The sequence below is a fragment of the Megalobrama amblycephala genome, linkage group LG6 (genome assembly GCF_018812025.1).
Source record: "Megalobrama amblycephala isolate DHTTF-2021 linkage group LG6, ASM1881202v1, whole genome shotgun sequence".
Classification (NCBI taxonomy): domain Eukaryota; kingdom Metazoa; phylum Chordata; class Actinopteri; order Cypriniformes; family Xenocyprididae; genus Megalobrama; species Megalobrama amblycephala.
Genome location: NC_063049.1, coordinates 19,632,060 through 19,646,820, shown reverse-complemented (window position 1 = coordinate 19,646,820; position 14,761 = coordinate 19,632,060). Strand labels below are relative to the sequence as shown.

Sequence of the window (14,761 nt, the reverse complement as noted above, 5' to 3'; positions counted from 1 at the left end):
TTTCATGGACAAATGGATACTTTAAATCAGTGTTTCTCAACTGGAAGGTCGTAGCCCCGATAATGTGTTTCATGCAGGTCGTTATCATGTTCAAAACTGAATTCAGTATTTGTGAGTAAAAACACTCTTAAACTAGCCCTGGAGAAATCAAGGTCACAGACAATAAAGGGACAGTTCTTTCAAAAATAAAAAAATGTCCTCATTTACTCACCCTCATGAATGTTGTTCCAAACCTGTATGACTTACTTTCTTAAAAAAAACAACAAATGATCACATTGATGAAAACATCAAGAATAAAATGCTTAATGCATTGTGTTACCTTATTCTCTTTGTCGTTCTTTCTTGGATGTTGTTCTGATGTTCTTGCAAGACTGATCCTCTGCCAGAAACATCAGGTCAATCTGCTCTTGTCCAGAATCAGGTGGTTTGTCTTTGTCTGGCATCTCCGCTGAGACCTGTCCACTATGGGTGACCCTACCAGTAGTTGTGAAGTACCAGTGGCGTAGCTCTCAGCATCACTGATGCACACAAGCCCTCACAGCACGTCAAGCTGCAAACCGTGTGAGGGACCCTAACCTACCCTAACCTAACTGCTTAAAAGCAACCACAGATCGACCAAGCCCTCAAAACCTCCTGACAACCACATAGCAATTCACGGAAAACAAAGCAGAAGAGTCCAGCAACCACAAAACAACACGCTAACAACCACGCAAAAAACCTTAGTAAACGCATGTCAAGCACAGGAGACCATCCAAAACATCCCGACCATCGGTACAACTTAGGAGCTGCATATCAACGCATTGACAATACCAAAAGCATCCAAACAACACAACAGCATTGTGCTATAAACTTAATTCATAAAACTATAAACTTACTCTGACTATATACAGTATTTACATGCGTCGGTCCCACTGTGTGATCCTCCGGCTCCATGTGACGCTGTGATGACTCAGTGTCTGGGCTTCTTTCTTCGGGGTTCCTCAGGCAGGGGCTCTTCACTGATGTCCACGTGGATTCGAGGAGCGAAGCTTCTGCTGGTTGAGGAGAAGCTCTCAGTGATCAGGACGCGTCCATCAGGCTGCTCCGTCTCCACCAGTGAAGGGCGCTTGAGTGTCTCCCACAGCCGCTGCTTGATCTTCAGTCCCAGCTCAAGACTGTAGGGACGGCGGCGACCGCAGCGTGTCTTCATCATGGGCTCCACCGCAGAGCTGTAGATGTCCTGGTAGTCCTGTACGCTACAGCTGTGGATGGAGACCGGCTCTTCCTGCTGACACACATCCACTGAAGACACTGAGGCTGCTGGACGGATGTCAGGAAGGACAGCAGCGTTCTTCAGGTAGCGCTCCTCCAAACCTGTGGGTCTTTGAGCTTTCCCAGAGATGCAGCTGTAAGTGTGATCCAACCTGATTACAGCTGCCAGCTGTGAAAGCTCACAGGGGTCTGGACTGGAAGAGACGCCCTCCACCAAGAATCCCCTCAGGTGTGTGGGAAGAGCCCTGGATCTTCTCGGGCGACGCTGCATCATGATGGTGAATGGAGAAACTCTTTCCAAACTGGACAACTTGATGAAACTTACCAAACTGTATAGATGTGAAGAGCTTGTAGCTTCAAGGCTTCAGAAACAGTTGTTTTGATTTCAAATATCAACTCAAGCTGCTGGACTGACAGAGAATGTTGAGGCTCATTTAAATGTAAACAACACTTGATATCATCAGTAAGTCCATTAGAGCAGCATGAGCTCTACCTTACATGTACTACCAATTACCATTATCAAGTTCATTTACAGTTTCATATATATATATATATATATATATATATATATATATATATATATTTCCTCATCTGTGTCTGTATGTAGTGGTGTCTAAACCAGCTTCACTATTAGGAACTTCTTAGAACTGCTCTGTTAGTGGTTCATGAATGAATCTGTCCTTTTGAACGAATCTTTCTAGTGAACATACCATTCTTGTTCACTTTCTAGCACTCTGCTCAACTGCTTTGGTGGCTCCCCCCCAAAGTCTGACTATAGTGTCTTAATATACTCATTACTTGCTATAATTTTTTATAAAGTAGTAGAAATGGCAGTAGTATGCTTTTCTGAATTCGGCCAGTGTTCTGAACGAGACTCGGAATAGCACTAAATGAATTCATGAGCGAATTGTGTCGTCATTTGCGAATAAGAATGTGACTGAATGAAAGGGGGCATGTTATTCGTTCAGTTCAGCAAGTAAGGTAATCTTGTTCATCAAGGAGAGAGAAATGGTTAATTTAAAGAATTTTATGTGCATGTGAATTTATGTGACCAGTTTTTTTTATTTTGTAAGAATCCAGTTGAGAACCACTGCTTTAAATGATATTCGTCATCAATCTATGATAATCTTCAATCTTTAAATTATATTCATCAATGACTTTTTTTGACTCTGTAGCAAGTAAACTTACCCTAAATATATGCATAGCAATGCTTTGAAAGTGTTCACTGGCAGTACTTCAAAAAATGTACTAAAATCTGAACATTGTGCAACAGTGAAGAGAAAGTTTCATGACAAGTTGTTCTGTGCCTGAACTTGTTGACCATTTTTGTGTTAAGGTTGGTTTTGATTATCTGTTTCAGTACTGTGCATTTATTCATAAAGATCACTTGTTTTTATTTACATTTATTCAACAATGCTCTGCTGAAAATATCAACATGCATTTCTCCGCTGGTTTATGCTGGTTGACTAGCTGTGATCCAATAGGATAAACCTTTTATTTCCAACTGCAGGAAGTTGGATTTGTTGGTGGGGGCTCCTCTGTTCATGGACCGTGGCTCAGATGGGAAACTGAGGGAGGTGGGTCAGGTCTATGTCTACCTAGGAAAAGGTGGCTTCACCTTCAACAGTGCCATAAAACTCACAGGCTCTGACATCTATGCTCGGTATGGAAGCTCAATCTGCAGTGTGGGAGACCTCAACATGGACGGATTTAATGGTACTTTTTTTACTTCTCAATTTATTCCTTATATTTGTGTGTTGTACACTTAGGAGCCCACACTCGCTTGCATCATAGACAGACAGACAGTACATATATAGTCATTTGTGGTCATGGTCATAAGCTGTTGTAACCGTCTTCCTAGCCTTATTGTGTAACAGTAATCATGACTCATGAGCTGTTTGAGCAATGGCTGTACTAGTATATAAAAAAAACACAATACTGCCCATGTTTGTTACTCAATAACTAGTTTTATGTTTAATCCCTCTGTGTTTTCTCAGATGTGGCTATCGCTGCCCCATATGGTGGGCAGTTCCACCGCGGCCAGGTATACATCCATAACGGGCGTCCCACAGGGCCGAGTCCTGTGGCCTCTCAAATTCTAGATGGAACATGGGCGTCTGCTTCCATGCCTTCTAGCTTTGGTTACGCCATGCATGGAGGCACAGATGTTGATCAGAACGGATACCCTGGTGAGATTTCAACATGTTTTACACATTAACACATCTTTTGAAATGTGATTCACAACTGATTAGATACGGTCACCTAAATAAATTCAAAATTACTTCCTCTCTCTGACTCTTCTCATTCTCTTTCTCTCACTCTCTGTCCTCTTGTAGACCTGATTGTTGGAGTGTTTGGAGCTGACAAAGCCGTTCTGTACAGGTACAGTATGCTTATTCTGCACTTTGAAATCACACGTGCGTTTGATAGAATTTTATGATCAGGACGGATAAGCTATTGCAGGTGGTCTCATTTAATTCAGCAGCATTTAATTTGCTTTATGTGCAAGTAGTGAAAGCAATTACAGCCTGTATTAAAAGAAAATCACAGTGAAACATTTCCCATCATCTATATTTGTACATGGAAGACCAACAGACATTGACCAACACTTTATTACACATACTATATAAGCCATAATGTACAGTCAGCTGGTCACTGTTGCAAAATAAGCTCTGAATAATGATAAACAGCCGCCAAAAGTTTAGCTGAATCATACTCTGACAGTGTTGCAATATTATAACTTCCTTCCCAGTCCACCCAGACCATTAATGCATAATAAGCTTGAAAAATGGGTGATTCAAAACCCATCACAGTATTGATATCAATGCTTCTTAAGTATTTTTGCAGCTTGAACTGCCCTAATGAATAGGTCTGTTAATTAGGCAGTAATTTATATACAGTGAGAATAGCCAATCATAACAGAGGCCATTTACTTATCGAATTCTTAAAGGCACAGCAATAAAAATAGCCTGTTTAATTCTCTGAGTCATGTAAAACTAAACTAAAATGAAAATGTAAAATTAAATTACAATGTTTTCATGATTTTTATGTGATCGTCTACCATCTTACACTAAAAGGAGCCTTTCTAAAATGGCAGATAGGGCTGGGTGGTATGACTATATACTGTATATTGTTACCACAGTATAAAATGTCTGTCGTTGGAGATCCTTATTGGCAGACTGATGATACTTGCTTGTTTTGTGTTGTTAGGGCTCGTCCTGTCATCAGTGTGAATGCCACACTGGATATCAGCCCTCAGATTTTGAACCCTGAAGACAAAAGCTGCACCCTGTCAGGAACAACCACCACAGTTTCCTGGTGAGTCAAGGTTCTTTCATCAAACAATTTCAACCAAACAGCCATCATAGCCTTTTAAATGCAACATGTTTTATTTCAAAATTGCCAAATAAAAGTGCATTAAAATCATTGTAACGTTCACTTTGTTGAATCATATTACATCACCTGCAAATGTAAAATTAACAAAATTCTACTCTAATTCTTTCCCTTAGCTTCACTGTGAAATACTGTCTGAAAGCAAATGGCAAGGGAGTGCCGTCTTCCCTTCGTAAGTACTTATTTCTTTATATGTGCACATTATTGAAACATATAATATTCAGGGCAATGGAACCTATTATTGCAAGTAGCAGAAGCACATGGCAGCTGTAAACAGAGTCCTGCTGTTGCGGTGTGTGTTATGAGCATCGCTGCGGGGGGAAACTCGAGCTCGAAGTGTCAGGCATCAGTGTGTTTGGAGCCGGACATACGGTGCAGAGCCGTTAAAAAGCCAAGCGTCCGGTGCTCACAAAGCCTTCACATGGATCTCACAGTCTGGGGTGTAATGGCTACCAGACCTGCAGCCCACTGTTCAGAGACCACAGACCATGATTCCAATTCATTAATTCTCTCTGCACTTTGAAGTTCTCCTATGCTCTGGTTGAGCTAATGGCTGCCGTTATGCAATCTTAAGGTGCGGATGTGTACGGTGCAAGGTCTGCCATAAATGGATCTGCTGCTTACAGTTGAAAAAACACAAACTGTGTGTTAGTTGTTTTGATTTGTAGGTATAGAGTAGGTATATACACTACTGTTCAAAAGTTTGGGGTCAGTAAGATTTTTTTTTTAATATATATATTACTTTTATTGAGCAAGGACACATTAAATTGATCAAAAAGACCGTAAAGACATTTATAATGTTCATAACATTTTTAAAGATTTCTATTTCAACTTAATGCTGTTCTTTTGAACTTTCTATTCATCAAATAGTAGGGCTGTTCAACAATTAATCATGAAATAAAAGTCCAAAATAAAAGTCTGTGTTTATTTAAAGGTGCCCTAGAATTAAAAATTGAATTTACCTCGGCATAGTTAAATAACAAGAGTTCAGTACATGGAAATGACATACAGTGAGTCTCAAACACCATTGTTTCCTCCTCCTTATATAAATCTCATTTGTTTAAAAGACCTCCGAAGAACAGGCGAATCTCAACATAACACCGACTGTTACGCAACAGTCGGAATCATTAATATGTACGCCCCCAATATTTGCATATGCCAGCCCATGTTCAAGGCATTAGACAAAGGCAGAACGTCTGGATGTGCACAGCTGAATCATCAGACTAGGTAAGCAAGCAAGGACAATAGCAAAAAATGGCAGATGGAGCAATAATAACTGACATGATCCATGATAACATGATATTTTTAGTGATATTTGTGAATTGTATTTCTAAATGTTTCGTTAGCATGTTGTTAATGTACTGTTAAATGTGGTTAAAGTTACCATCGTTTCTTACTGTATTCACGGAGACAAGAGCCATCATTATTTTCATTTTTAAACACTTGCAGTCTGTATAATGCATAAACACAACTTCATTATTTATAAATCTCTCCAACAGTGTAGTATTAGCCGTTAGCCACGGAGCATAGCCTCAAACTCATAGAGAATCAAATGTAAACATCCAAATAAATACCATACTTACGCGATTGGACATGCTGCATGACGAACACTTTGTAAAGATCCATTTTGAGGGTTATATTAGCTGTGTGAACTTTGTTTATGTTGTTTAAGGCAAGCACGAGCTCCGTGGGCGGGGAGCAGGAGAATTTAAAGGAGCCGCAGCCTGAATCGGTGCATATTTAATGATGCCCCAAAATAGGCAGTTAAAAAACTGCATAAAAAAAATTCTATGGGGTATTTTGAGCTGAAACTTCACAGACACATTCAGGGGACACCTTAGACTTATATTACATCTTTTAAAAAGACATTCTACGGCACCTTTAATATGCGTGTGTTCTGTGTATGATTATTATGTATATATAAATACGCACACATAGCTACATGTATATACTTAAGAAATATAAAATATATTATATATAATATAAATATAAAATATATATAAGTATTATTTTTAAAGTTAGTTAATAAACTGTTGAATAGCCTTCCGCTGTGTGTTAGAACTGCTCAAACACTTTCTGATTTTAAACCTAAGCTAAAAACTCTGTTTTCCTTGGCTTTTAGTGTATCATAGAGATTAATATAATCTCCAGTATTGTTTTTTTGTTTTGTTTTTAATGTTGTTATATTTGTGTCAATGTAAAGCACTTTGGTCAACTTTCAGTTGTTTTAAACTGCTCTAGAAATAAATCTGACATTGACTATGCATGTCTTATGTCATTAAAGGGGTATGGTTCAAATGTCATTTATTCATCCTCATGATGTTCCAAACCTTTATGACTTTATTTGTTTTATGGAAATGCCTCAGGGTTTCTCATACAATGCAATCAGTGGGGTCCTATATTGTTTGGTTTCTTCAAAAGAAAGAATTTTTATTTTTGGGTGCCTATCTTTTTTATTTTAGTTTTAAAAGTATATTTTCAAATGCATAATATAAGTTAAATGCTCATATGTTGCCTTTTAAGTTCAGCTATGTTTATGTATCTGTACTTGTGTCTAAAAGGCCCTAATGAAACTCCATAAGGGTTGTTCCAAGAGCCATAACTATTGCATATACCCCAGGTTATTTCAGGCAGACTGAGCCAGAGTTTAAACCAGCTGAATGCTTTCAGAGATTCAAGTGTATCAAAGCGTTTATAGGTTTCAGGGTTGAGTGCTTGTGGTCTAAACAGTTTTATGTTTGAGCTCTTTAAAGCAGGATAAATTCTGATTGGCTGTCAATGTTTTTATTGTTCATGAGCTGGAAAAAAAAGTAATTCTGATTGATTCCAACGATATTGTTCCTCTGCACAGTTACTTTATCGTTATGGTAATCTGAATTTATTTCTTTTTTTTATTACTATTTGTGTTTCTCTAACTGATTGAAATGAAAAAGGGACCTGACTGACCTGGAAAACCCTTTCATTCACAGATTTCCAAGTGATCTGACCCTGGACCGCCTCAAACACAAGGGAGCCATCAAACGGGTGCTGTTCCTTCACAACAAGATGTCGCATTATTCAAAGAACATGACCGTCTCCAACAGCCAGACACCGGCCTGCGAAGAACTTCAGGCTTATTTAATAGTGAGTGAATCCATTCACATTTATGCATTGACAGATGTTTTTATCCGAAGCGTCTTGCAGTGCAGGCAAGGTATATATTTTATAGGAAATCAAACCCATGGTGTTCCTAACGTCATGTTCTACCAATTGAGATACAGGAACACAGAGAATCCCTATGTGACTCTTTCCTCACTTCTGCTGAAGCTGGGCTATGAAAAGTTTAGTGTAGTTTTGCTTTTCTTGGCCCGCTGAAGAAGTGCTGATGCCTTTATGTCATCAAATATGTGTTTGCACTGCGTTTAAAGCTGTGGTGGCAAATAGCCCAGATGTTTGGCACTGGAATATGCCGTTATTTTGTTTTCAAAAAGGAACAATGTGTTACAGAGCTAAAGAAGGATTTGACCTGGAAAGCCAAAGCTCTCTTTTCTGGACATAAAAGAGCATGTTGTAGAGCTTGTAAGCTGGACTGAAATTCCCCAGCCTTGAGCTCATTGACATAGAGGCCCCATTTCTTTCTCCATCCACTTTTGGCTCTCTACTCTCTCTCTCTCTCTCTCTCTCTCTCTCTCTCAACAGGATGACTCAGAATTCAGGGATAAGATCACACCCATCTCTGTTTTTATGGAGTACAGCTTGGATTACAAAACAGCAGCAGATAAGACCGGTCTGTTGCCCATCCTTGACCAATTTACGCCTACAAATGTCAACAAGCAGGTACAACAGTTTCCCATATTACACCTCTGGTGTACTACATATACACTATCATTCAAAAGTTAGGGGTCAGTAAGATTTTTTTTTTTTTTTTAGGTTTTTGAAAGAAGTCTCTTATGCTCTCCCAAGGCTGCATTTATTTGATTAACAATACAGTAAAAACAGTAATATTGTGAAATATTATTACAATTTAAAATAACGATTTTCTATTTAAATATATTATTCCTGTGATGCAAAGCTGAAATTTCAGCACCATTACTCCAGTCTTCAGTGTCACACGATCCTTCAGAAATCATTGTAATATGCTGATTTGGTGCTCAAGAAACATTTCTTATCATTATTATCAATGTTAAAAAAGTTAATATTTTGGTGGAAACCACAATACATTTTTTTCAGGATTCTTTGGTGAATTGAATTTTCAAAAAGACCGTGTTTATTTGAAATAGAAATCTTTTGTAACATTATAAATGCGTTTATATCTTTAAATCTATTACTTTTGATCAATGGTAATGTATCCTTGCTAAATAAAAGTATTAATTTCTTTAAAAAAAAAATCTTACTGACTTTTTTGAATGGTGTTTGCTCAATGGATGGGGTTGTGGGGGGAAATGTATGCTTCATATATTCCAGAAAGATCTCTGTAGGAATGGATGATGGTAGAATAGATGAATGAGGTTTATAGAGTGTAAATGGCTGCCATGGTTAAGTTAATGATTAATGGCTTTCAGGCTTTTAACAACATTGTTATTTTTCTTTTATACTAGCAGGGTTCCCACAGACATGGGCAAACTGTAAATAGAAGGGAATTTTACAATGGTGTTTTCTAAGTTTGGAAGAGATGATGAAAATCTTAATATAGAGTCAGTTTTTTTAAGCTGTGCTATAAAATATTTATTTTCATTTTGAGAAAGCTGTAAATTTGAGTCACTTATTTTCAAGAAATTGGTGGATTGGTGCAAATTGATCTAAATAACCTAATGAATTTCGTCTAAAGAACCCAAGTGAATTGATTTGAGGTATTTTAGGTTTTTTGTTTTGTTTTTTCTCCAGTTATCATAAATGACTGTAAAACCATGGAAACTCATTGGGTAAAAAGTGTGGGAACCCTGAACTAGACGTTGTATCGTGCATCAGCCACTCAAAAGATAAAATCTTCTACTAACCAAAGACTTGCATGCATGAGTCCTGTAACAATCAACATTAAATACCATTGGATAAAAATAGAAACTGTCTTTAAAATTCCATAATCCCTTGTGATTTTCCAGGCCCACATACTCCTGGATTGTGGCGAAGACAATATTTGCAAGCCAGACTTAAAACTGTCTGTTGTGAGGTGAGTCATTGCTTCATCTAAGCCTTACATTCCACTGTGTTGTCTGGCGGCGTAGAGCTGGAGATTAACTCTGTGTACATTTGATGTTGTTTTGTGCTCCAGTGACCAGAAAGAGATCTACATAGGTGACGATAACCCCCTGACCTTAGAGGTCACAGCAGAGAATGGAGGAGAGGGTGCTTATGAGGCCGACCTTATCGTCACCCTACCATCTCAGGCAGATTTCATTGGGGTCGTGCGTAACAGTGAGGTGAGCAGTGGCCTCTCTATACATGATAAAGTGCACTGTCCTCCCTACTGTGACCTTATGTAAAGAGACAACCAGTGTTGTATTAAAAAGGCTGTTTTAAAGGGATTTAATAACAAGTTAAACTCCATGGGCAGTATCTGTGACATGCTGTTGGTTAATCACCGCTCCAACTGTAAACACAAGCAAAGTTGTTTGGATTAGTTTGGACGGCACTCAGATCACTTAAAGGAAGATCTATGAATACTTTAACAATAATACAGAAAGCATTGCCTTATTTAGACCATTTAGTGTAATTGCAACTTCGGGTTGAAAGTTGAAATTACGTTGACATATTTGATTATTGATTCATTATTTTCTCTGACAAACAACAGCATGTTGATGAAGCAAACATTTTGTTGAACCCAGAGCATTTCTTTTTTCGGCATTAACGTTCAAAGTTTGGGGTCAGTAAGATTTTAATCAATATTTTTATTCAGTAAGGATGCATTAAATTGATCAAAAGTGACAGTAAAGACATTTATAATGCTATTATAAGACATTTGAAATGTCTATTCATAAAATAATCCTGAAAAAAGTGTACAAGTTTCCACAAAAATATTAAGCAGATATTTAAACATTGTTAATAATAAAAAAACGTTTCACCAAATCAGCATATTTGAATTTCTGAAGTGTCATGTGACACTGAAGACAGGACTAATGATGCTGAGCTTTTCCATCACAGAAATAAATTACATTTTATAATATATTCAAATAGAAAACAGTTCTTTTAAATTAATATTTTCACAATATTACTGTTTTACTGTTTTTTTTTTTTTTATCAAATGCAACCTAGGTGAGAGATTTCTTTAAAAAACATGAAAAATATCTTACCGACCCCAAACTTTTGATTGTGTGTATAGTGAAGTCGATCAAGATAGTTTTGAGGGTTCATCTGTTATTTATGTGTCTCAGACATTGTCTAGACTGTCCTGTGCGTTCAAGAAAGAGAATCAGACCAGAGTGGTTGTGTGTGATCTTGGGAACCCAATGAAAGGAGGAACTAAGGTGACTAACAGCCTTTCTGAGCTAAAATATCTGCAGATTTCTTTGTACCAAACATTATTTTATTTTATTTTTTATTATATCGTTGCATACTGTAACATATAAATTGGCCATTTTATTTCATTTGAAGTTTTTCTGTAAAATTGTGTTGTGTAGATAATAGCAGGCTTGCGCTTCAGCGTGCACCAGCTCTCCGAACAGGACACAGAAGTCAAGTTTGACTTGCAGATACAGAGGTATTTCAATGAATGCTTGCTATTACAATAGTATAGTTGATAGAGAATCTTTGCTTTGTCCAGTACTAATTAAAAAGGTTTTGGTGGGCCGTCTGTAACCCAAGGAGGGCCATTAGAAACAAATGTAAAGCAAAGGTTTTCTAAACATACAAGTATTTCCACTTCCTGTCTTTTTTTTATATTTAAATCAATAAAACTTCAAACAGTTTTCACTAATCCTACAGTTCCCTGCTGACTGCCAGTGACTTTTTTTAACATGTTAATTACAGGGAACTGCTGTCTTTGTCTCTCTCTGAGAACATCCTACTTTGCTTCCTGTCCCTCACTCTTTCTTTACACTCTCACATCTTTACTTTAATGATTTACAATTTTTGAAGTATAAAGACTTGTCCATCGTAATATTTAATGGATTTTTTTGTCTCTAAACGAATGAAATGTCTGTCAGTTTTTGAAACAACAGCACCATCTTCTGCTCGATTGTGAAAGTGAATAATTCCCTTTTCCTTTCAGCTCAAATCAGTTCAACAAAACCAGCAATCTGGTCTCTGTTGTCACAAAGCTTGCTGTGCTGACCAAAGTGGAATTAAGAGGGTATGATTCTTTACATCCCATCTCTGTTACATTTGTGACGCATTATGTGAACTGTTTTTATTTTGTCAATTTTAAAATCAACATAAAAAGCCACTCAAAAAAAAAAAAAAAAAAAAAAAAAAAAAACACATTTTAAATAAAAAAAAAAAACACATTTTAAATAAAAAAAAAAAATTATTTCTGAATGACATGCACAATAAGACCAGGGATGTGTATTTGGAAAGAAAAAAATATCTGTATGGATGGAATATGAAAACAATTGACTTGTAATAGACTTCTTCACAATCTTTATTGTGTATTCATCTGCTCTATCCTGTGTAGGGTGTCTGCACCAGAGCAGGTGTTTTTACCCATCGCTAACTGGCAGCCAAAAGACAAGCCTGTTCTGGAGGATGACATTGGACCTCTTGTACAGCACATCTATGAGGTAATAAATGCTGTGAATATTATTGGCCAAAGACATTATACATCTATTAAACTCCTGCAGTGAATAGTTTACGATTTTGTTCCTATCTGCTTTAATCACTGATCTTCCCAGCTAAGGAACAAAGGACCCAGTACATTCAGTAAGGGCATTTTGGATGTGCAGTGGCCCTACAGATTCAACAACGGCTCTCTGCTCTACATCACCAAGTTCGAAGTGGACGGAAACATGAATTGCAGCTCAAACAGGGAGCTCAACCCTCTTAATGTCACTGTATGTATCCCACAATCGAATCATGAAAGTCATTTTTTTGATATGTAATACTGTAGTTAATTAACAGGATCTAAAATCCCACTCCAGAGTTGTATATTAAAGGGAGAGTACATCCAAACCTGTATGAATTTCTTCTGCTGAACACAAAAGAAGATATTTTGAAAAATGTTTGGTAACCTAACAGTTGATGGGCCCCATTGATTTCTATGGTATGGAAAAAAAATATAAAGTCAATGGGGCCCATCAAATGTTTGGTTACCAACATTCTTCAAAATATCTTCTTTTGTGTTCAGCAGAAGAAAGAAATTCATACAGGTTTTGAAACAATTTGAAAGTGAGTAAATGATGACAGAATTTCCATTTTTGGGTGAACTCTCTCTTTAATTACACAGTGTGAAGAGACAAAACTTTGTTTGTTCACAAATGGATTGTACTCAGGATCTTGTTTAATATCCAGGGATAAAATTATGCTTTTGCTTTTACCTAGAATCCCAAAATAACTGACAGAAATGAGACCTCTGCCAGTGGAGCAGAGGGGAGACACAACGTCCACCGCAGAGACCTGGAGGAAAAACAAGGGGAAGAAAACCTGGAGATTCTGGTATTGTCACAACTTTAACAGTTGCCGCAGTCTGTGAAGAATTTGCAGCAGTTTTATACTGAATTTAAATGTGTATAATATATATGTATGATAATATATAATAAAGTATGGGGTCAGTTTTTTTTTTTTTTTTTCAGCAAGGATGCAATAAATTGACAGTAAAGTGACTGTAAAGACATTTATAATGTTACAAAGTATTTCTATTTCAAATAAATACTGTTCTTTTGAACTCTATTAATCAGAAAGTCCAAAAAAATATTTATTATTATTACGGTTTCCAAAAATTATTAAGCAGCACAACTGTTTTCAACATTGATAATAGGAAATGTTTCTTGAGCAGAAAATCAGCATATTAGAATGATATCTGGAGGATCATGTGACACTGAAGACTGGAGAAATGATGCTGAAAATTCATCCTCCTGCCATAACAGGAATAAATTACATTTTAAAATATATTAAAATAGAATTATTTTTTTGAGATTTTAAATTGTAATAATTAGGGCTGTCAAAATAACGCATTAATTTCGATTAATTTATATGAGAAAAAATAACGCGTTAAAAAAATAACGCAGATTAATCCATTCCGTATTAACCTTTGAACCTGGAGCCGTTCTAGCCACCATTCGACTGTAAAATGAAGGAGGGAGACGAGAACGCGCTGGCGCTGCCCGGATCATTGACTGGAACATTTACTTATAAAAAACGGCCTGATGTAGGTGTTGATAAAAATAAAAATGTAACTGGCACGAATCTTTTGCTATGCGTTTGATAACGCACAGGCGAGTACCCAGAAGCTACAATGATATATAACGCCACTTTAAAGAGCGCCAAAACGGTATTTATTGCTTGAATTTCTTAATGAAATTGACAGAATTTGAAATCTGAGACTTTGTTCCATATCAAAAGCAACACAAAGCTTTCAGCCTATTGCGATTTTTTGGATGGGAGGCGCACTGTAGCCTACTGTTTATTCATCAACTGAAAACAGTATAGCCTGAGATTTACAAATCGATATTGGTTTTATGAATGTGACCAAAACAGCAAGGAGACATTTTAATTGTTTATTAATAAAGTAATGTTTTCTGAATCAGTGTCGGCGGCAAAGATGAACTTGACATTGACTCTCATCATCTCTTCATGGACGTGCTTAGAGCGAGAATGCACGTTTCATTCGGTTTATTCTACATAAATAGAGTAGCCTATTTCTTTTCGTTTTGAATTATTTAGTTTCCGTTAAAGTAGATATTTCATGCTTTCTATAGAAATATTTCTCATGTCTGTGAGGCAAGCAGCCGCTGAGTTTCGGTTCATTTAGCCTACAAGACGCGCTCCAGTTCACACGCCAGTGATCGCGCCCGCGCCTCCATGTCATGATTATATTTTCTGCTATATTTGCTTCTTATTTATTACATCCAGGCAATTGGTTGATGAAACATTGATTAAAATTAAGATTAAATTTTTACAAAACGAAATTCACTTTAAAGAAAGGCTTTCTACAAAACAAAACTTAATGAAGTGGTCAAAATCATATCTGACCCACTCCATGTCTCCCGAT

General features: G+C 37.0%; 1 protein-coding gene across 1 annotated transcript in view; it reads left to right on the top strand.

Annotated features, from left to right (window-relative positions):
- Window positions 1–14,761, top strand: part of itgav (integrin, alpha V) — a 32,221-nt gene that overhangs the window by 12,446 nt on the left and 5,014 nt on the right. Inside the window, exons 12-26 of the mRNA XM_048193254.1 lie at window positions 2,762–2,967; window positions 3,249–3,440; window positions 3,588–3,633; window positions 4,462–4,569; window positions 4,761–4,820; window positions 7,614–7,767; window positions 8,323–8,460; window positions 9,723–9,790; window positions 9,893–10,040; window positions 10,992–11,084; window positions 11,238–11,317; window positions 11,828–11,908; window positions 12,230–12,335; window positions 12,447–12,605; window positions 13,093–13,206. Coding sequence (XP_048049211.1) covers window positions 2,762–2,967; window positions 3,249–3,440; window positions 3,588–3,633; window positions 4,462–4,569; window positions 4,761–4,820; window positions 7,614–7,767; window positions 8,323–8,460; window positions 9,723–9,790; window positions 9,893–10,040; window positions 10,992–11,084; window positions 11,238–11,317; window positions 11,828–11,908; window positions 12,230–12,335; window positions 12,447–12,605; window positions 13,093–13,206 — 1,753 coding nt within the window. The remainder of the gene's footprint in view (window positions 1–2,761; window positions 2,968–3,248; window positions 3,441–3,587; window positions 3,634–4,461; window positions 4,570–4,760; window positions 4,821–7,613; window positions 7,768–8,322; window positions 8,461–9,722; window positions 9,791–9,892; window positions 10,041–10,991; window positions 11,085–11,237; window positions 11,318–11,827; window positions 11,909–12,229; window positions 12,336–12,446; window positions 12,606–13,092; window positions 13,207–14,761) is intronic.